General features: G+C 40.7%; 2 protein-coding genes across 8 annotated transcripts in view; one reads left to right on the top strand and one right to left on the bottom strand.

Annotated features, from left to right (window-relative positions):
- The window catches only part of Usp16 (ubiquitin specific peptidase 16), a 29,074-nt gene extending 21,648 nt beyond the window's left edge, over nt 1–7,426 (top strand). For all 7 annotated transcript variants that reach the window (NM_001100501.1, XM_087575944.1, XM_087575942.1 and 4 more), the window contains 5 exon segments: nt 1,090–1,756; nt 2,915–3,009; nt 3,772–3,858; nt 6,775–6,931; nt 7,034–7,426. In NM_001100501.1, coding sequence (NP_001093971.1) covers nt 1,090–1,756; nt 2,915–3,009; nt 3,772–3,858; nt 6,775–6,931; nt 7,034–7,158 — 1,131 coding nt within the window. In that variant the 3' untranslated portion in view covers nt 7,159–7,426.
- On the bottom strand, nt 7,253–18,982 carry Cct8 (chaperonin containing TCP1 subunit 8). The gene is given in 15 exon segments (NM_001105897.2): nt 7,253–8,083; nt 9,029–9,148; nt 9,408–9,572; nt 9,660–9,731; nt 10,091–10,206; nt 10,289–10,376; nt 10,448–10,514; nt 11,148–11,326; nt 12,080–12,217; nt 13,661–13,722; nt 13,827–14,007; nt 14,746–14,895; nt 16,648–16,727; nt 17,291–17,381; nt 18,796–18,982. Coding segments are annotated over 15 exon segments (1,647 nt in total). The 5' UTR covers nt 18,856–18,982; the 3' UTR covers nt 7,253–8,005.
- Between the last annotated feature and the right edge of the window lie 4,899 nt (nt 18,983–23,881).

Here is a 23,881-nt window from a genome sequence, read left to right on the forward strand (position 1 = left end):
CTGGTCCCAAGATGTAGTAGGTTTGGCCTCTCCAACATACATGTCTGTATGTGTACCACACTTATGACCGGTGCCTCCCAAGCCAGAAACGAGCATCAGAGTCCCTTCAGTTGGAGTTACTGATGGTTGATGGCTGCTCTGAGGGTGCTCAGAATTGAACCTAGGTCTTCAGAAGAGCAGCCAGTGCTCTTAACTGAGCTAATTCCCTAGTCCCTGTATATAATTTGCCCCTGTCGGTGCAGACAGAAATGTGAATTCAGGAGGGAATTTTTTTTACTGACCTTGTGCATGTCTTTGCTTCTTTGTTAAAATTAGCCATTTCCCCTTCCAGAATTCTCACCGTTCCTGTAGCCAAGGCAGTCTTGTAGTGTGTCCTTCTGTTGTTTTAGTGAGACTTCTGTTAATAATTAGTTTAGTTTCTAGTTATTGTGACAACATATCATGAACAAGGCAAGTTAAAAGGAAGTTTCATTGGTGTATACTTTTTTAGAGGGTTAGTGTCCAGATGACAAAGAACAACGCAGGACTCACCTCTTCATTTTGTTTTGCTTTTCAAGATAGGGTTTCTCTGTGTAGACCAGGCTGCCCTTGAACTCACAGAGACCTGCCTGCCTCTGCCTCCTGATTACTGGGTTAAAGTGTGCACCACCACTGCCAAGTCCAGAGCTACAACCATGCAGCAGAGAAAGAGCACTGGGAACGGCATAGGCCTTGAAAACCTCAGTGTCTGCCTCCAGTAATGTAACTCCTCCAAGACCCATGAGGCCAATTTTGTTCAAACCACCACTTTGTCTAATATTGGCTGCTCAGTTCCAAATCATAGAACTCAGGAATAGACAGCAACTCATACTATTTCCACAGTAGTCCAATGTTTTGATGAAGTGATTATTCTTGATTCCATTTAAAGAACTTTCTGTCATAATTTATTTGAACTCTGATAATAAAGGAATTTTTAAAATCAGAATTTGAGAGTGAACACTCCTTATGAAATGATTTATTTGAAAAGCAACAAAATCTGATGTGATCTGTGTACTGTTTCTTTTTCTCTGTCCTCCTTTTTTTCTCTCTTTATCTATACTCTTTACTTAGAACCAACGAAGGCAACAAAAAATTCAAGAAAGGTTTCTTCACTTCAACGAGATCTGCACCACTAACTACACTGAAGACAATGACCATGAAGCTGAGACGGCACTTCCGGGAGAAGGGGAAGTGGATACTGAGTTCAACCGTGGCTCTCAAGAGGAGCTCACACAGACAGAGCTCTGTGCTAATCAGAAAGATGTGAATGGCCAAGAGGAAATGATAGAAAGCGCTGCCGATGAGCGGAAATGCCCAGAGCACCCGGAGGTGAAAAGTGTCAGCACCGAGAGTGATCTGGGGAGTTTGACTTCTGCTCCTGAGTGTCCTAGAGATTTAAATGGTGCCTTCCTGGAAGAAAGGACCAGTGGAGAGCTAGACATTACCAATGGTTTAAAAAACCTTACTTTGAATGCTGCTGTTGATCCTGATGAAATAAGTATAGAGATTCTGAATGACAGCCATTCTCCTGCGTTAAAGGTGTATGAGGTCATGAATGAGGACCCAGAAACTGCTTTCTGTACCCTTGCAAACCGGGAAGCTTTTAGTACTGATGAGTGTTCAATCCAACATTGTTTGTATCAGTTCACCCGCAATGAGAAACTTCAAGATGCAAATAAACTGCTTTGTGAAGTGTGCACAAGACGGCAGTGTAATGGACCAAAGGCAAATATAAAAGGTATTTAGTTGTTTTTCTTGTTGTAAAAATAGATATTTAAGTGAGTATTTTACAGTTAGGATCCTTGTGAATTATCTTCACATCCGGGTTTAGAGAGTCAGTAGTGCCATTTTGCTTGTAAATGTGTTAGCAGAAAGAAAAAAACTGCACCAGCACGGCTAGTACACTGGTACCCTGAGAGCAAAGAGGGGTTGCTGTCTAACGGTGAATTTCACACTGGACCGCTGTCAGAACACCCTGACAGAAACTGATTCTCTGCATCCGCATATCCTTGTCAGCATTTGTGATGGCCCTCATCTCCTTAGCACCAGGAAGTCACGCTTAAAGTTTTCAGTGTACTTACGTGACACACCCAGAGCAGACGGCTTGCTTCTGTCTCCCTGAAATGTGGAACAGAGATACTGATAATACAATGTCCCCTTGTCTTGCCCGTGTTCTTCACGTTTGACTAAGCGGGATTGGGCTAAGGGGGAGGGCATCAGACTGTTGAAGATTTTCACTGGAGTTGAAGCATTCTAAAGCCATTTCTTTACGTGTAAAATAATACAAAGACTAAGTGATGCTGCATTTAGGGATTTCATTTTAGAGCAGACAGTGGCAAGCAAGCCAAAATCCACAGACCTACTGTTTCTGATAGTCTCTGAGCAAATATGCTTCTTCTCGTTTTGGTCATCTTTTATGACGGGAGATAACCAAACACCTCCAGACCATCTTGCTGATGTAACAGTTCTCAAAGATACCTTAAAATGTATGGGATTGAGCCTAGGGCTGAGCCTAGGGCCTTGTGCATTTTGGTAGTAAGTTGTACTTTAAGCCTTTTTAAAGAATGCTGTTCTCAAACTTGCCATCCTCCTGCCCCTACCTCTCAAGTACTGGGATTATAGGCATGTGTGACCATGTCTCTCCCCTCCTCAAAACATTCCTTATAGGTTTTTATAAATGATTTGATGATCTGGAACACTTAAGTTCCAACCCTAATAAAACTTAATGTTGCTTACATTCTTCATGTGTTTTTGACATTCTTCAATTTATACTGAGAAAATGTCCTTGATTTTGCGTCTTGGTTAATAAAAACACCAATATTACCACAGTCTCTGCTGAAGCGTGTTAATCTTGGTTTTAGAGGTTTAGATACTTTTATAACAAAGTGTTTTGTAGGTGAAAGGAAACATGTTTACACCAATGCCAAGAAGCAGATGCTGGTTTCCCTTGCTCCTCCTGTACTCACTCTTCATTTAAAGAGATTTCAGCAGGTACCCTCATAACCCCAAATCTGTTTAAGTATGTAAAACTACTTTATTCTCTTCTGAATTTGTTTCTGCTTTTTCTTAATTCTGATTTCAAAAAAAGTGGGAAATTTAGAAGAGAAATAAATGTAAGTTTGTCAAAGTGGAGGAATTTAGACAGTCCTGGTTTCTAGAACTTATGATTTGTAGTATCTTACTCAAAGTTTAATTTCAGATTAGAAAAACACTAGTTTACTGCTAAAATGTTTATGTAGTATATCTTATTTTTTAATGACTTGCTTAAAAGACATACATCAGATTTTCATAATTTTGTGACTGGTCATATTTTCTGGAACATTTGATATATTACTACAACTTTGAAATTCTGCAGAATTTTATAGACATTTTCCCTCGTTTTGGTCAAGTACTGGCTTGTCCAGTTGGTTGGGTCTTACTGGCAGTTGTGTAAGCATGGTTAGAATATGTGCTGAAAACCGATTCAAGGAGGACATTCTGCTATTGCTGAATTTTAGGAACTCCAAATCTCTGACCCAATTGGGCATTTGGGAGGACTAAGGCAGAATCAGGGAAATCTCACCAGAGCACTTTTTGGTAGTGTACTTAAGGAAAAATCTAAACTAGCCAGAAACAAGACAAGGAGGAAAAAGTCTCCGTAGAAAGGTGACCGGTGCTGGATGTGTTGAGAGTTCTTTGTGCATTGGAAGGGACAATCTGTATAGCTTTTCCAGGAAAAGAACTCAACCTGTAATCCTCTCTTTCTTTTTTTAGGCTGGTTTTAACCTACGCAAAGTTAACAAACACATAAAGTTTCCGGAAATCTTAGATTTGGCTCCTTTTTGTACCCTTAAATGTAAGGTAGGTAAAAGTGTTTTGTTTTTTTTAAAGGAAATTGAAGTCATAACCTATCGAATACTCCTCCAGTATTTTACATTAAATATGAAATTAATATAATTTTTTGAAGAAGGGCTGGAATGTAGCTTAGTGATAAAAGTGATTGTCTAGAATTATTTTAGAGTGGGACTTTTTTTTTTTAAAGATTTATTTATTTATTATATAGAGGGCATCAGATCCCATTACAGATGGTGGTGAGCCACCATGTGGTTGCTGGGATTTGAACTCAGGACCTTGAGAAGAGCAGTCAGTGCTCTTAACCACTGAGCCATCTCTCCAGCCCCTAGAGTGGGACTTTTGATTATACCTTTTGTCTTAGTTAGGGTTTTGCTGCTGTGATCAGTCACCGTGAACAAGGCAACTCTTATAAGGACATTTAATTGTGGCTTACAGGTTCTGGGGTTCGGTCTATTATCATAATGGCAGCATCCAGGCAGGCATGATGATGCAGGGAGAGCTGAGAGTTCTACATCTTCATCTAAAGGCTGCTAGTGGAAGACTGCTTCCAGGCAGCTAGGATGAGGGTCTTTTTTTTTTTTTTTTAAGAATTATTTATGTATGTGAGTACACTGTAGCTGTCTTCAGACACACCAGAAGAGGGTGTCAGATCCCATCACAGGTTGTGAGCCACCATGTGGTTGCTGGGAATTGAAGTCAGGATCTCTGGAAGAGCAGTCAGTGCTCTTAATTGCTGACTCATCATGACCCAAGGATGAGGGTCTTAAAGCCCATACCCATAGTGACACACCTACTCCAACAAAGCCACACCCACTCCAACACCTCTTAATAGTGCCACTTCCTGGGCTGAGCATATACAAACCATCACACCATTATAATTTCAAAATCTATGATAAGTCATTTTGAAGATTAGGTTATTTGAGATTTTCTTAGTGACTTTTCAATTGATATAACACACCATGATCAAGTAAATGTATAAAAAAAGTGTTTATTTGGGACTTAAAGTTTCAGGTTAGACTCTATGATCATCATATCATGGTCAGGAATATAGCAGGCAGGCCTGGCTGAGAGCTCATAAACTGAGGCAACCATGCGGAAGACAAATAACGAGGAATGAAGTGGATTTTTGGGCGCTGCAAACACCCTTTCAAGAAGACCACACATTCTAATCCTTTCCAAAGTTTCACCAACTGGAAACCAAATATTTGACCACATGAGCCTACAAGGGGCATTCTCATTCAAACCACCATACAGACAAAATTAGTTTGACTTCTTATATGGTAGAGCTTGTCTTGATACGTTGAGGGCACACAAAAAAATTGAGCAGATATATTACTAGTCTCAGTTTAATATGTTAATGTTAAGATAGGTATACCTGGAGCAGATACAGTCTATGAAGTTCTGCATGTTTGTGTTTCTGAAGGCCATACCAAGTAGAGCATGCCTAAGCTAGTACTTAAAGAACATAGTGTGATGAATCCAGTTTTAAAAACAACAGCAGGTAAAGGAACGTTGTGATATGAAATAGTACTTGAGACTAGCAGTAGTTCTATAGCTCACAGAAGGAAACAGGGATTTCAAGCCAAAGAAGATAGGAATGAGGAGGTTCATGCCAAGGAACTTGACCTTATTAGGTATGAAATTGTAAGCCACAGAAGAATGGTACAGCAATTTCTTGACCCAGTCCCACGTGAGTGTTATCTAGACTATTTGCTTTAGTGTGGGAGCTGGATCTGAGGAGATGGGAAAGGCAGCAAATGAGGGAACTGAATCACTTTAACTCCATAAAGCCATGAAGCTTAGGCAGGTAGAAGGGGAAGGAAGAAATGTTTTCTCCAAGTTAAACCTAAGAGACTTGTTTGGTACTAGAAAGGGAGGCAGAGTCCTTTAAGTGGATGTTGAGCAGGGCAGTTGAGGATTTCTGGATCTAGGCTTGAGTGACTAGATGGACACATGGAGTGCCCTAGAGATAGGGCCAGGCATGATGCCTTAAATCCTAGCACCCCAGAGGCAGAGGCAGAGGCAGAGGCAGAGGCAGACTTAGCTCTAGAGTTTGAGACCGGCCCCATCTAGAGTGAGTTCCAAGATACCCAGGGCTACACAAACTGTCTCTCAAAAACCCCAAAAGGATAGGAAGTACAGGAAACAGGCTAGAAGGACTGGGGTCAGCTTTGGATGTAGTGAATTCAGGTATCTTTGATATACAAGCCTCACACCCAAGAGACCAAGGCTTGAGAATCAAGACTGAATTTAACTGAGATTAAAGAGCACACCATAGTTGAAGAGAGGAAAAGAATACTGTAGACTGGACTGGGTTAAGATTTTAAAATCCAGTCCATTATGGCTGAAAAAGCAATGGCACTGGAAACCCATGTGAATCACTAGTGCACATACCTCTCTGGGGCAATGTAAACAAAATCCAGAGAATGTAGAGGCACAGGTTACCCAAGAGGGCAGAGTAGGATTGTTCAAAAACAGTAAGAGCACAAAGGAAAGTGGTCCCTGCTTGAGGGAATGCATTTGTTACAAGAGCTGTGGTACCTAGGGTCTTCAGCAGCCTTCACTCTGGGTGGGAATGTACAAAATCCAAGTAGTTTAAAGTACAACCTAAATATTAGCCTTACAAGGTTTATACTGTGGTAGAACCAGGATGGCCAAGATATAAAGGTACTTACTTACTTCCTTGAGGCCTTTAACTGGCAAATCTAACTGTTCATTTAACCATGATATCACATGGCTCATTCATGACCTAGTTTTTGCACCATGAATAATCAACGGCAACTTTGATAAAGGTGAAATAAATTATCTCTGTGGGCTAAGAAGACAGGTGGTGTGACACGCTGTGAACACGTTTTACCACAGACAACTGTGTAAATGGGACAGTAACATTGGATTATATTCTTGCTTTTTTATTTTTTTAAGAACGTTGCTGAGGAAAGTACAAGAGTGCTGTATTCCTTATATGGAGTTGTGGAACACAGTGGCACTATGAGGTCAGGGCATTACACTGCCTACGCAAAGGAAAGAACTGCAAGCTGTCATCTCTCTAATCTTGTTCTTCATGGTGACATTCCGCAAGGTAAATTATCTTACATAATCCAGACATTTTGCATATTATGCCAAAGCCTTCCCCACCCCCCAAAGAAACCTGACTCTTTCCTTTTGTTTTGTTTCCTGGCAGATTGTGAAATGGAGTCAACCAAAGGGCAGTGGTTTCACATCAGCGACACACACGTGCAAGCGGTGCCTATAACTAAAGTACTGAACTCACAAGCTTATCTCCTATTTTATGAGAGAATACTGTGATGACAAGAAGTGTTTTCTCTGGAAATACGCCTATGGCTTTTATACTGGCTATTATAACAATAAAAAGTTAAACTATAAATTATGTTCACCTAAGTAAATGACAGAAAAAAATCATGTTTATTTAAATACAGACAAAATTAACTTACAGCAGTTTTTGTATTAGCATACTGGTTTTTACTCTTTCTAGTTTCAACTTTAGGAAAGATTTGAATAACTAAACTGACTGGGTGGTAGTTCTTGACACATCAATAAAGTGATATTCCCAAAACGTGCTTTATTAAATTTTTAAGTTATTACTGTAACCCTACTGGCAGCATCATGTTTCACTACTGTAGTGCTGGAAGCGATGTGAAGTCCTGGTGTCAGTGTGACTCTAGACATTATGCTGCAAAACCTTGTGAAAAGTCAGCCAGTGATTATTGAAAAGCTTATGAACTTTGGCATGGTGACAAACCAATTTATAAGCCACTGTATCAGGTTACTGGAGCTTAAAGGTTTTCCAGACTGGGATTGGAAAAATAACTTTGGAAATGAGAAACGATTTCTAGCCTCTTAGGTCTCTGTTACAACTATTCAAACTGTCTGTCCCTTGTAGAATGCAACTGCCAACATAGATACATGGTATGGTCATAGCAGTTTGCTTTTAGAAGCAGTCCAGATCTATAATGAGAACAGTCATGTGAGTAACTTGACATTGACACAAGCAGTAGTTAATCAGATGGCCAGAACAGTAACACGTTTATTGTACCACCCAGCAGAGAACAAACACAAAATACTTTAAGAAAAGTAAGAAAACATTGGGCAAGTTCTACTCTACAAACACAACTCTTCACCATGACAAAGTTCCTCAGTCATTTTGGTCATCATCCCAGTCTTTCTTCCCACTTGGAGGCTTGGGCCCACCAGCTGGTTTTGCCATGATGATCTAAATAACAAAAACCATGTTAAATACAATAAACTCAAAGACCATTTTGTGTTAGCAATTAAATTTCTACCTGTGGAGAAAAACCACATTAATTATCAACAGTCTTCATTTTAATAGTGAAAAAAAAAAAAAAGGAATATTGTGACTTTGAGCCATGAACATTCCTGGTGTCTCAACCTACACTTCATCAAAGTAGAGAAACATCCCCTGGCCTTCTCACCTCTAGAAACAACTAACTAGGGACTTCACCTGACTTCATATCAACAGTGCTTATAATAATCAGCCTCAGGGCTTTACTTGCCATCTGCATTTCCTTTGTGCACCCTATATTCATACCACATTAAATTTATTCTCTAGAACGTTTGTACAAGGAGGTTCCAAGCCTCTAACCCCCATGTCTAAATGGTCTTTGCTAATTTGAAAACTGCCACTTTTTTTTTTTAAATGTGAGCCAGCCATAATCTCCAGATTACTCTCAGGAGTGCTGTATTATGGAAAAGTTTGCCATTTTAGCTGGACTGTACTGTCTATCCAGTGCTGAGTCTGTGGGATTTGCCTGTTTGTAGCCCTTCTAGGCCAATCAGTGAGGTTATAGATGCATAGCATGCCTGTGACTCTGGCCCTCATGCTTTCAGGGCAAGCTTTCCCATCTGAGCATCTCCCTAGCCTGAAAAGTCAACTCTTTTTTTTTTTTTCGGTTCTTTTTTTCAGAGCTGGGGACTGAACCCAGGGCCTTGCACTTCCTAGGCAAGCGCTCTACCACTGAGCTAAATCCCCAACCCCAGTCAACTCATTTTTAAGCCAAGGTCTTGCTCTGTAGAGCAGGATGGCTTGGAACCCAGATCCATTTGCTTTTGCCTCCTGGTGCTAGGATTAAAGAAGTGTACTTGCTTCTGCTTCCCACGTGCCACCACTCTATAAAGATTACATTTTCATTTCACTCACCTGATCCACTCTAAGTACAGTGACTGCAGCATTAGTGGCCAGTTTAATAGCCCAGTATTTTCCCAAGTAAGTATCTAAAATACTGGCTTCTAACATATCCTTTACAGCAGGAACTTCAGCCTGTTAAAACAAACCTAAGTTAGTTTTTTTACATGTGAAAGCTTATACTCAACACAGAAAACTTACAAAGCTGATAATCTAAGTAGTGCTTATATACCCTCACTGCAAAGCTGTCTGTCGGTAACTAAGATTTCCTCTATCAGATTATTACGAGAACTACTTGTAAAAATCAAACCTCTATTTTGTACCAATTCCTCTTTTACGCACACTGCACTTCCGTTTAAAATGTATATTCACAAAAAGAGTAACATTTTAATACCTCAATATCCAACCCCACATTTTTGTTTCCTTCTTGGTGTACTGAATAGAGTTTAGAGATAACTTCATTGGCCTTGACGCCAGAATTTTCTGCCAGTGCCCGTGGAATAGCTTCAAATGCTTCAGCGAATTTCTTAATAGCATACTGTTCAAGACCAGGACACGTCTAAAACAAAATGGGTTCGTCAATACTTTTTTTTTTTTTTTTTTAAGAAATGGTCAGAAAGGCAAATTATATAGAAAAAACTTGTACTTCTCCATATGATGTGATTTGTTTGGCCAATTCGATTTCTGTAGCTCCACCTCCAGGTACAAGACGCTTATCCTATTTAAAAACAAAATGGAAAAGCAAAAACACTACAGTGGAATATTTCTTTAGACTATAGCTTTTCAGCAGGCACCACTATGCAAAATTTAAGTATACGCTTTTAAGGGACTACATCAAATTTTCAAACATGGAGACTAGGAACCCATTAATATAAATATAGCATTGATAGTGCTTCAGCAGTGGTAGACAGTCCATACTCTGGAATACCTTTGTTATGTTTAGCTTGTACACTAGTGTTTGAAGGTAGCATTCATCAGCAACTGACAGGCTATTAAACCACCTATCTTGAGGTTCTCATGTTTGAGTCTACCAACTGTTTTCAAGAAATCACAATTTCTGAAATTGCAAATACTGACCCTTGTGAGAACTTTGAAAGTATTAACTCCGTCATCTACTGCCCTTTCTATATCATCCATCAGATTGTCTGTAGAACCTCGAAGAACTATGGTAGAAATGGCACCATCTTCTTTTTCTGCCAATAAATAATTTGTGGATTAAATGAGAGAAAACAAAACTCTTAATTGTATAAAACACACCTTACCATTACTACCTACCATGCTTAAAAACAACCACCTGGGTATCTCCAACTTCTGAGAGGTAAACACTGTCACAATGTCCCATTTCTTCTAGGACGGGAGGAGTCTACAAGAAAACGATCCTTGTAGTAAAAATCCAAATGTATTCACCCATCCTTTGTTTTCCAAAATACATACCAATTTTGGAAGAGCTGTGGCACCAACTGTTTTACAGAGTCGTCTGAGATCCCACTTTGAGTTCAGTCTTCAAAAAGAAAAAATATGCAATTTGATTTACTCCCAACATAAAATGTAGAGAATAGCAAAATAAAAGGACAAGGTGACATACACCTTTAATCCCAGCAGCCAGACCAGCAGATCTCTTTGATTTCAAGGCCAGGCTAGTCTACATGGCCAGCCAAGGCTGTCTCAAAAATAATACCAGTAAGAATTATTCTTTCACCCTATTCAAACTGAACATGTCTTTATTGCACTGAATTAGGAAGCCAAGAAGCTGATACTGACTTTGTAAAAAACTAGCTGGAAGTGTATGGCACCCACAGATAGAAAAACTGAGGCCAGTGCAACAGCACACACTTTTAACCTTAGCACTTGGGAGGAGACACAGACAGAACTGAATATACATAGTGAGTTCCAGCCCAGCCAGGGCTATATAGCAAGAATTTGTCTCAGACAATGAAATGGCATTTTTCTTGATTCGCACTCTAGCTGACAAGCAATTAAGTTCACATCTTAACCCTTAAGCTATTCCTTTGCCCAGAATGTTTTTTCCTTCTTGCTCAAGTAACATCTACTCACTGCTCCTTGGACCCCAACTGCTTAAATGCCAAGTTTACTTAGAGCATTTATAGTACTGTTTACAGAATGTAGCTCTTACCTCACCAGCATGATATTGTACTTGTTAGCATAATGAAGAGCCATATCTGCCACTTTGCCGCCTGTCACTATGACATTTGCACCAGTGCCTGCAATGGCTTTCACTTGTGCATCCATAAGATTCTCTTCTCCTTTACTAAAGTTCATCAGTTCTTCAGCAGTCTTAATCAGCACAGTTCCCTGAAAAGCAAGCAAAATCTCTCCCTTTAAAACCTTTCACAATTTTGGTGTTCAAAAATTGTAAGATAAGGTTTTACCCAATCACTTAGAGATCTGAGAGAAAACATGGAAATAAATGTTTCATTATGAAGCAAAATACACACATTTTTTGAGGATCCTCGTGTATAAACCTCTAAAACATAAAAGTATGACCCTCAGTTTGTTCCTACACTCCCATGTGTCAAAGCCAATGCCTTTTGCAATGTGGCAGGGACATGTCTCCTTTAGAGATGTTAGGCAGATACATCGTTCTTTCAAATATCAACGAGTGTCACCAAAACAACTTCTCCTCACATTTCCCTTGAAGCATGGACTACACAACCATTCTCCTCCCTTCAATTCTGTAAAACCAACAACTTGAGTCTGCCACGATTGTTTGCCATGGATCTACTGCTGATGAATCTACAGTATGTATGTAGCTTTAAAGACTGGTTTATCATGTTCTAATTGATTAGTATTCCTAAGGGCGTAAGAGCATGTCAACATTCACTAAAAGTGGTTTCATGAACATACAAGCTGCATGGAGTATTGACAAAGAGCTATAATTATGAACAGAAATACTGCCACCACAAAGTGTTTTAGTCCAGTATTTGGTAGCTTAAGCAAACACTCGTGGTCTGAAGAAACAAACTGTAATCTTCAATTTGCTTAAGAGCAAGCCCCACCCCCAACTTAATGGAAAAGCAACCCAAATGTCCATTTCAAATCACATACCTTTGTCTCTGTTATCATGCCATCAAAGGGACAAGAGTACACGGCTATTTTTGCATCTTTGACAGATGTCACATCGCCTTCCGTTTCCTTCTTAAAAACCATGCCATGTAATACTGAGGATGAATAAACACCAGAGCCCTAAGGAATCAAACTCAATGTAGTGAGAAATCGGAAATACGGGGTTCTTTAAGTAACAGAGAAAATAGTCTATGCTTTGTGGGGCTGCTTCATGTTAGCTGACTGATTTGCCTCTAGTAGAGGCATGGTTTTTGCCTGTTGTAGGTTGTTTCTGTGACTGTGTGATGTTCTGAATACTGAAAACTTTTCAGAGGGTGTATGAAGGCTAGAGCCCCTCCCCGCCAAAAAAGTTAGAGACCTGATAAAGGGGGTTGGAGGTCGGTTATGGGTTGTTAGTAGATGTGCTCAAAGAAGAAATCAAATTCAAGGATCTCTCTCTCTCCCTTCTATCCTTTATCTCCTTTCTAGTGATGGGGGTGAAGTGGGGAGTGGGGGAAGACCCACAAAGTACCAAAGACCTATACAAGCAAGGAAGAAATTAGATTCAAGGATCTCTCTCCTTTCCTATCTAGTGATAGGGGATAAAAAGTGGGGGAATAAAGCGGGGGGCGGGGGACCCACAAAGTAGTAAGATTGGAACACACCAACACTGTCATTGGAGTTAAGTTTTAAAGTAAAGTTATATACCAAGGCTCCTATGATCAGATGGTTGGCATAACAAGCCACTCTTCTCATGGCTGGAAGCACTACAAAATTACCACTGTTATGGAAGGAGCGTGCTTCAGCAGCTGAGAAAAGCAAGGGTAGGCAGACAGCAGTCAAGTCACTTATGTGCCTCATCACCAAGAACCCGGCACTAATACACCAAGTAGAATTGCTAGTACTACAGGAAGAATAGACAAAGATGATTTCAAAGGGGAGCCGTCTCTCTGGCCCCATTCTTTACATTATTCTAACCCCTAAGTATCAGAGGGAAATAATGACTTCACAAGAAATTATACTTCTAACCAGGAGCAACAGCAGTTCTCAAGCTATGGGCCACAACCCCTTTGGGAGTTTGTAGCAGATATTTACATCATTATTCATAGTAGTCACAGAATTATGAAAGAGCAACAACAAAACAGCTTTAAGACAGAAGCAGTAAATCTAAAATAAAACATAGGATAAAATTTATGGGCACACAGATGGCTCAGTGGTTAGAACTGGATGCTTTTCCAGAGGAACCAGATTTGATTCCAGCACCAAAAGATAACTCAAAACCATCTGTATCTTCAGTTCCAGGGGATATGATGCCCTCTCCAGCCTCCATACAAGTGCATGTACATGATACAAAGACATAAATGCAGGCAAAATACCTGCACATGAATTAAGTCTTAAGAAAAGAGCAGAACAATCCTGAAGCCGGGGAATAGGGAAAATGACTGACCTTGGAGTGGGAGTGCACCTCCATGGTGGAGTGCTTTCCTGGCATGCTCAGGCTCTAGTTCAAATCCCCAGGAATGCAAAGACAATGCCTCTTACTAAGATCTACTGGGATATGGTAATGTAGTTTTTGAAACTTACCAGAATCTTACATACTCTGATGTTATCAACATTGAAATTGCCAGAATCAGGAAAAATAGATACTGTTAAGAAAATGAAATGTATTTTTAGACTACAGAAAAGACAGAGACATCTCAGTGACATTAGATAATGTGGTTGGATTGTTTTGTTACCTACTATTACTCACCACACGCCTGAGAAATGAGCTTGGCCAGAAACTCCTCGCTGCCGTACTGCTTACTCATTATGGAGGTGCGCAGCAGCGACGACACCTCATCAACATCTCGCAGGTTTTTGGCAGAACAACACACCAAATCAGGAAGAATCTCATGAGCTTTTTTGCAAGCTATTTCATACCCTGTTATTACCTAAACCATGAAGAAAAATAAGTTTTGGTAGACATAATTTTGATATGACTTTATTCTGGTAATCCAACAAATACGGATTATTTTCAACATAAAATAGCAAGTGTTTAGAGAAATGCATGGTAGAGCCAATAGCTATGGACTACACAGCTCTGACGACAACACAAACGTCGACCCTTATTCTAGCACTTACCACTTATAGGACCTTGAGCAATTTAATTTCAAATCTCTACCTTCCTATGAAACAGAATGACTTTAAGAAAGCTTAGCTATTAGAATCTTTTGAGGACACACTCATGTGAAGCAATGGCCAATGCCTAGCAGCGTAAGCTACTCAACATTAGCTTTACTGAGGAGGTTTAAAGTTTACTTGAAAATCGTTCACTTGTGCATGGTAACTGTACACACAGGACTATAACGCATAGCGTTATATGAATATGCAAGTGTGCCCATGATGTACATGTACGGTGGCTACAGGTAGGTATCAGGTGTCCTGCTATCTAACACATTCCCTCTGACAACTCTCTCAATCTGGTCAGCAGGTGCCTGTGATGCTCCTGTCTTCACTCCTCCTAGTGTGGGATTACAGGTATACCTGAGCACTACATGGGTTCTAGGGATTTGAACACGGGTCCCTGTGCTTGCCCATGAGTGCTGTTACCCACCTAGTTCTGAATCTTAAGCTTTAAGCAAAAACACACAAGTTATCAAATATAATTAAAGTAAAAGATGAACACTTGCCTCTGATACTGACAGGCCAATCCTCAGAAGTTCTTCAGCTAGTTCCAGAAGAGCGCCAGCGAATACCAGAACAAAGTTTGTGCCATCGCCAACCTCTTGTTCTTGCATATGAGAGGCCATCACAATCATCTTGGCAGCAGGATGCTGCACCTGATACAGAGGGGGGTTATCAAGTGACAAATTCTTATACTTGGAGTAACAAAAAGTCCTTCATTTCCTTGATGGCAGGTAAATATTACCTGACCAGTTCATTATAGTTTCGAATGTTAAACTATGGTTTCTCAGCACAAATTCACCAGTACAAATGAAATCATTTCAAAGCATCCTTCTGATAGCCGCCCATTATACACAGCTCCACAAAAGTACCATATTCATACCTAACTGAGAAAATAAAGCATTTGCAACTGTTAAACTCAGCAATTTTGAAGTCTTTAGAAGAGAAGCTGGTGTGGTGACACCTATCAATTGTCATCTTCTCAAACACTTGGCATAAAACTTTAGCGTCACCCTTTATTTTCTCCATCCTAACATCTGATACACTGGTCTCACCAATTTTCTCCACATACTAACTTTTTAATGGTTAAAAAATAGTTTGCCAGGCCTGTTGGTGCACACCTTTAATCCCAGCATTCAGGAGGCAAAGGCAGGAGGGGATCTCTGGAGTTCCAAGCCAGCCTGGTCTACAGAGCCAGTTCACGACATCCAGGAACACAAAAACCTTGTCTCGAAAACAAAAGTTTTTAGAAGAAATAAAACAGACCAGAGTCTCAGTATCACTTACATTTCTAAACATGCTCCTGTTTAAAAAAAAAAAAAAAATCCAAAGGAACCTATGACTTCCCTTTTTTCTCTTTTGAGATAGTACATGCAGCTTAGACTATAGCTGAGGATGACTTTGAAGTTATGATCCTTTTGTCCTCCTCCATCTCCTGAGTGCTGGGATCACAGGCAGAAGCTGTCACACGTTTATACAAGTTTACACAGTATTGCAAATCAAACCCTAGACAAGCACCTACAAACTGAACTACACCCCAAGCCTGAAAGTATTTTTAAAAAGCCACAAAATCCTCAAGTTCTTAGGAATTAATTTTATAGACACTCTTCAATGCAAATGTTCAGTAATGGGGACAGAACGTAGTGGGGCTTAGTGCTTGCTAGTCAAGTACTACATTACAGCGCTACCTCCCCAGGCCACGTTTACAAATCACTAATTCACCCTCTAAGCCCACACTGCAGCTCTGTTATTCTGACAGTATACAGGTTTTGAAGGGTTATTTTTATTTTTGCGTGTGGCTATGTGTGAATATAGGTGCTGAGGACTGTAAGAGGGTGGTGGGTCCCTCTGAGCTAGGATTCCAGGCTGTGAGCTGCATGCTGTGGGATCTGAACCACAAGAGCAGTATGCACTCTCAACTCCAGTCCTCATTTCGTTTACCACAAAAACATTCCTCCACAAATATTCTGTGAAGCTAAATTTTTAGTTAGCATTTTAATATGTTATAGAAATGTGACTTCATTTTCTTTAAAACACAGATTATATTCTTCTCCAATACTAAACTATAGGGTCTAATAGGACGAGAAATGGGTATTACATTCCTCTCATCTCTGCTCTAAGTATCTGTTCTATACCCTCTTGGACAATAAAACTTCAGGAAAAAAGGAAAATGCATTGTTATTTACCAGCTATTTTTATATCACTGGAGAATTCATATTAAAACCAATCTATAGAATAATAAATTTGATCATCAGACCAATACTCCACAACCCAAAATGGCAAATCTAGAAACTAGGTCACATAACCCTTCACGATAAACTTGAAGTAATGGCCTTTTTTCATCTAAACTGAAATACAGTTTCAACTATGTTTGTCATGGGTTTTCATGGTTTTAAAGCAATACTTACTTCTAGCTCTCTTAAAATAGTCGCTGCATCGTTGGTCACAAACAACTTCTCCAGGCGATTAATCACCATTTTATTCATTCCTCAGAAACAGTTGCAAAGAGAAAAGAATCCATTACTATCCAAATATTCCCCCACATAACCCAAGAAAACATGGGCAGAAATCATACTGTTTTAGATCTGTATCACAAACCCATGGCCTTTCCCTGAGTAAACACCCACATGCTTAGCATGTAAGCAGTGCTCAATACACAGGAATTAACACATACAAAAACAGTACGCTTAGAAGCACACTTGGTTTTATCCTTCATCTCCTTGTGTGTGTCTTTAATTCAGCTGGTGGTTAAAGGTAAGAAGTGTTGTCTTATACTATGTTGTTTTGTTCCAACTGCTCAGCCCTTTCCATAATAAAGGGAGGTGCCAATAGTGAGCACGCTGAATTTTCCTTTGACCTAAGAGGATAATAGTATCGGTTTTAATTTCTCTTTTTCCAGAAAGCTGAATTTCTAACTAAAAGTTAGAAGCACATCATGCCACCAACTATAAAACTGTGTGTAAGACCTGCACTATACAGTAACGCCCACAGGACGAAACGAGGCAGCTAACAATCACGGCACATCTTTCCCAGCCTGAATTTGGCCATTACCATTTGGTCCATATGCTGTACGGGTGGTCTGGGCCAGCTCCTTGCAAGCCTGTATATTTCTATACACAGCCTCTTCTAATCCTGAGAAATGCTGCAAGAGAAAACGTCTGCTTAAATATGGTAATGAAGAATCTTCAGATACCTCTGCTAATTATGCTTCTAAGAAACAGCCAGGATCACATAGGCATCCTTCAGATGGGGTCTCAACAGCCTCAGTTTACCCCTAACTTGCCATTGTGCCCAATCACTTTCTACCTGTAAAATAATGGGGTGATTGGCAGCTCCTACTTGGCAGGTTATTTAGACTCACCTAGCTAATTAACAACTGTTCTTCTCCCCGCCTTTACCCAGGGATTGAACACAAAAACGCAATCCACCATTAATCTACAATCCCAACCTATTAGTACTAGCCTTTAACCTGAAATCTTTTGGAGGGGACTTAAATGTATCTTCATCATGGTCCCCTCAGTACTGATTTACATACAGTATCTCTGTGCTTAAGTGCTAGCCTTCCAGAGAAATCCTTTAAATATCATTTCCTCAGTCTGAGTGAAGGAGAAAAAGACCCCTCAAATGGGAAGCAGTATCATTTCCAGAACTTACTAACTTACATTAAATCCTGACATCCATTTAGTGTGCCAACTTATCACTACAAAGAGAAGCTAGCCCTCTAAACTGTTAAGGACCCTCTATTTCCCCGAAGACCTTAAATTCAATGCATTTATCTTTTTCTACAAGTTCCAGAAATATGGAAGTCAAAGCAAAGTTTTCTGGTAGCTTGAGCATCTCGAGACAAATCACTCCATAAGCAGTGTGACCGTTGACAAAAATAAATAAATAAATAAATAAATAAATAAATAAATAAATAAATAAAATAAAAACACTCCTGAAACTGTGTTCTAAGGGATAACACTATTTGACCTGTCCTGGGGCTTCACTTATCCTGTAGGCTACGAAATCGGACAGTCAGGATGAAAAGACAGTAACAGCCTTTGGCTCGGTCTCCTCAATTCAGAAAAGATAAAAGAAACACAACTTCCAGAGGTGGGTTTTCAGTAAAACAGTTGGGATTGGATGTCTCTGGATGGTCCATGATTACCTTTTGGAAGGAAGCAACCAAGAGCAGGCTCAAAGGTTACTATGCCGGACTCCTGTCACTTCCACCCTACAAGTCCGGACCCTAAAACAACCGGTTATCAATTCTGTCCAAACTCATTAACTGCATCGCCAGCTCCCGTTAAGGGCGGGGCCCCTGGGCTCCATCCCACGGACACATGCAGAGCTGGGACGCAAACCCCTAGCCTTGTCCTGTTCCCTCCGGCCAACCTCGCTGGGGCAATAACAGAAATGCCCACGGGTTTCAGCGACCGGGCATCCAGAGCACAGCTCCCTTTCTAGAACCTTCTCTATCCCGGATCGCGGCGCGGTCGCACGTTTGCAGGCCTTTCGCGGGCGCCACAGCGCGGGCCCGCCCTCCCACCGCACAAACTCTCTATGCCACCTACTTTTGCTCCATCTTTGAGCATCTGGGCAAAGCCCGGGGCCTTGGGGACGTGAAGCGCCATGGCTAGCCCGCAATCAACCGCTCACGCGCTCGCTCCAAGGAAGCAAGGTGCCCCGCGCAAAGCCTGCTGGGAAGGTGCCTTTGCGCTGCCTCACGGTCTTCTATGGCCGGTCGCCCCGCCCCTTCACCCATCATCTCATCTGAAGTATCGCGAGAACGAGAGTGAGCTCCATAGAGAGGTTCCAGCAGACAGACCCAATCTGCCGATCTCCGATTAAATCGAACGATTAGGCCGATCTCGGTTCGCAGGCCTGATTCGTGTCCTTTGTCCTAAGTTAATTAGCAAACTCTGGTTGGAAGGTTTGGCTTGTGACATTTCTGAGGTGGGCACCCCACTTATTAACCTTCATTTGCACTACTCCTGCAGATCTAGCACCGGGACAAGGTAGCCTTTTCTTCTCTATGCTCACCTGCCCTCGTCCTTGCAAACTACCAATGGTGGTCCTCCGTGTGTCCGTTGGGCACTGTAGGAAGCCCTGAAGATTCGAAGGTGATAACTGAAATAGTAACGAGGGTTGCAACTTGTGGAGTGCACGTGTGTGGCAGATCTAAGTGGTTTGCTTAAGTGTAGTTATCTTTGTTACTGGTCAAATGTAAGACTGAATATTGACATCCACAATTTAAGTGATACACCAGAGGTCACCGAGCCAATAAATATTGAAGGATGATTTCTACCTCAGGTTGACAGATTGCAAAGTGTGCATATTTAACCCTTTGTATGTATAAAAAAAAAAATCCCCTCTACTCCCCCACATGCCACTGCTATATCTTTCCAAATCGACGGAGTTAATGTAAATAGAACCGTTTCACAGAGAAGGTAAAAGTCTTACAATAAAAAAATACAAAAAATGGAAGCATCTCCTGCCCTTGCAGAAAACTACGAAACATTTTGGTGAGTCTTTGGACATACAGAAATTAAAGTTTTCTTTAAATTGGGACAGATTCATAATTTCAAGTGTATGATCAGTTGCAATTTTTTTCTAATAAGCATTTAAAATATGTAACCATAAAAATAATACTTTCTTGTCACCTAACACGACAAGGTAAGTGAGCCATCTGTATTGGAAGACAGTGCAAAAGGTCAGTGGTTCTCAAAGACTTGTTTGGACACCTCTGAGGCTCTCCAACACTTTCAGGGTCCATTACTATGGAAGTATTTTCATACTAATACAGAGGAGACTCCTCTCTTCCTGTGGGGCATTCTGAAGGCCTACAGGGCGTTCAGTATTTCACAGTATGAATGTGAAAAGAACAAGGAGCCTCTTATACCTTTTGTCTTCCATTAAGCCACATATAAAATATTTGGGAAAAAAAACTTGTAAATGTCACTCCTTAAAAAAAGATATTTTCAATGATATTATGTTACCCTCTAATGTTCACTGTTCTGTTTTAATATTTATGTTTAGTAGTTTGATTTATAATATAAACAATAGTTGATTACTACAGTACACAGTAACAAACAAACAATCATTTTAAACCTCTATGCGGATTCTATGACTGTGAAGTACATGCGACCTGAGCAGTATGACGATCTAAGATTTTCTCCTGCTCATGGACCAGCTAAAAAAACCCAAAAACCCATTTTCTCAGAGAGCACCATTTATGGATAAAAGTGAAAAGAGACGTAAAATTATACCTGGCTTGTTAAAAGTAACTATGAGGGGTTGGGGATTTGGCTCAGTGGTAGAGCGCTTGCCTAGCAAGCGCAAGGCCCTGGGTTCGGTCCCCAGCTCCGAAAAAAGAATAGGAAAAAAAAAAAAAAAGTAACTATGAGGAATTAAATCTTGGCAAAATTTGCTAACTAGACCCTGAAAAACTAAACTTGAGTTCAAGACAACTGATACATTTTCATTAAAAGTTTACAGTAAAAGTTGGCTTTGTACTTGTGGAAATGGAAAGAATTAAAATCCATTTAACTCATCAAGGAATTAGATTTTAATTGCCAGTTATTCCTTTTAAATGAAGGTTTGTTAATTTTGCGTAATTTGGGTTAAACTGTATGTACTGGCTGGTTTTGTATGTCAATTTGATGCAAGTTACCATCATCAGAGAGGAAGGAGCCTCAGCTGAGGAAATGCCTCCATGAGATCCAGCTGTGAGGCATTTTCTCATTTAGTGATCCATGGTGGGTAGGAGGCATTCAGCCCATGCTGGATGGTGCCATCTCTGGGCCGGTGGTCTTGGATTATGTAAAAAAGTAGGCTAGTTGGAGGCTGGAGAGATGGCCCAGTGATTAAGAGCCCTGACTGCTCTTTCACAGGTCCTGAGTTCAAATCCCAGCAACCACATGGTAGCTCACAACCATCTGCAATGGGATCCGGTGCTGTCTTTCGGTGTGTCGGAAGACAGTTACAGTGTATTCATGTACATAAAATAAGTAAATAAATCTAAAACAAACAAACAAAAAACCTGGGTTGCGTCTCTAGCACTGGAAAGGAAGGAGGGAAATAAACCAGGACTATTCATGTGCACCAACTAGTGAGCAGGAGAATTCTAGTGACCCTCTAGGTATTTTTAAATTTTATTTTAATGACATCTGAATATGCCCTCTTCTGGGTGTGTCTGAAGAATACTCATATACATAAAAATGTTTTTTAAAAAAGTTGGTTGAATAATGAAACACATTTTCCTATCGATCATATAAGAAAAGAGCCATGTAATAAAATGGTTGACACCACAAAACCAGGCATACAGAAGACAATGGTCCACTTTTTTTTTACTCTGTGTGTGTGTGTGTGTGTGTGTGTGTGTGTGTGTGTGTGTGTGTGTGTGTGTGTGTGTGTTTTCGGGTGAATGTGTGTATATGTGAAAGCCAGAAGTCATCCTCAGGTACAATTCCTTGGGAGTTGTCCATTTTGTTCTTTGAGATAGGGTCTCTCACTGCCCTAGAACTTGACAATTAACCAGTGAACCCTGGGGATTTTCCTGTCTTCCTGTCTTCAGCCCTGAGATATGTACAGTGAACCTAGGCCCTCCAGCTTTCTTGGATTAAGCAATCTCTCCAGGCCCTTTAGTTTATCTCTTAATTTTCCACATTATAAGATATGCTAGAAAAAAAGAGGTAACTTGCAGCCTAGAGTTCAGCAGTTAAGAGCACTTGTGGCAATTGTTGCTCTTGCAGAGAACCTAGGCTCACTTCTCAGCACCCATTTGGCCACTATCAAGTGTCTTTGACTCCAGTCCCAGAGGACCGGATGCCCTCGTCTATCCTCCACGAGCACTGCACACATGTAGTGCATAGATGTACATGCCAGCAAAATGCCCATATACATTACAAATAAATTATTTTTTAAAGGACAATTTGTCAAATTTAATTCCCTAAAGAATAAGACCTTGATGCCTGGTTTGATCCAAAGGCAAAATTACAAATTTGTCACTGAACAAGGAGGCAGCACATGGCATCCAGAGATTTTTCACTCTTAGCTCTCGGACTAACCACTGAGCCATCTCTCCAACCCTCCCCTCCCCACTCTCCTCCCCTCTCAGCCCCCACCCTTCCCACTTCCATCCCCTCGCCTTAGCTCTAACTAACCACTGAGCCATCTCTCCAACCCTGCAACCACCCCCTGCCCCATACCCTACCCCTGTCCTCTTGCAAATCCAGGGCTTGTAAGTGCTAAGTGTTTAACCACTGAGCTACAGCCCAGCCCTTGGGTTTTGGAGACAAGGTTATAATATATAACCTCAGCTCACCTGGAGCTTGTGGTTCTCCCTCTTCAGCCCCCAAAGGCTGGCTTGTAGGCATATGTCCCATGCCCAGCTTGTCCATAGTTGCTTTGAGGTACTCAGCCCATGAGGCAGTGTTTATTTCTGTGATCGAGCTGCCAAGGATGCTTGATGCTTCGAATGCTTATTAGCCATTGTCATTCTCGCTGGTCCTAAGAATGTTTCGGCTATTTTTAATTGCGATGATTACCACCAGGGTTTTCAGTGGGGTCAGTCATTAGCCTCAGGGAGTAAAATTAAGAAAGGATCCAAGTGTCTATTTGTGTAGCAATCTGGTAGAGCAATTACGCTCTCTCATTGCTATGTGATAGCCCATTTCCGGCTCCTTAATAGAGCCTCTCTCTTCTGACTACATGCCCAGCTGCATCACAGAGGAGAATGTCAAGTCAGAACAGCAATCTCCATGCAGAGGGGACTGGCTACCCAAGTGACCTTCCAGAAGACGGTCACCTCTATAATACTGTTATACAGTGGTGCCACAGGAAAGTGAAGTCTAGTAATTAGGAATGAGCTCTGAGAGGAGAAAGGAACCCCTTCCTCCCTTTTTTAGGAATTGTGAGTGAGAAAGAAGTACAAGGAAATAATACATTTAGAAGATCTAATGACAACTGCATATCTCAAGACGATATTCAACTTTGTCAAAAATCCCAAGAGCAAAGGAAAAAGTGAACAAAGAAAACAGCTGTCTCTAAGCCCGTATATTTCCTTCTCATCTGTGCTGTAATACATCAGTGGCCCTCCACTAAAGTCTTTTGGATCAAGGGCTGTTGTAAAATACTTTTTTTTGGTAAATTTTATTTATATAAGTATACTGTAGCTGTTCTTAGACACACCAGAAAAGGGCATCAGATCCCATGGTTATAGGATGGTTGTGAGTCACCATGTGGTTGCTGGGAATTGAACTCAGGTCCTCTGGACGAGCTGTCATTGCTCCTAACCACTGAGCCATCTCTCCAGTCCGTATAATACTTTTAATTTCCATAAGCCTTGTAGTCTTCTTCATCACAGGAAACAAATAGAACAGACATGCGCGTGCATGAGCTAAGAACAGTCAGATTTATTGATTGTAGCAAGAAGTAACAGGTAGTGATAGGCAAGCGATAAATGAGGACCCACCAAGCATATGGAAGACCCCAAATCGAGAGAGACTCAGCTGAGGCCAGTTGATGAAGCCGATGTGTTAAATTCACTGAGAGGGATTGTTGTCTAGGAACAAACACAATAAAACAAGCAGTCTACCTTGCTTAACCATCCATCTGTAAATTACATGTAAATTCTATAAAATATGGTATGGACTTGTA

This window comes from Rattus norvegicus, chromosome 11, assembly GCF_021556685.1.
Source record: "Rattus norvegicus strain SHRSP/BbbUtx chromosome 11, alternate assembly SHRSP_T2T, whole genome shotgun sequence".
NCBI lineage: Eukaryota > Metazoa > Chordata > Mammalia > Rodentia > Muridae > Rattus > Rattus norvegicus.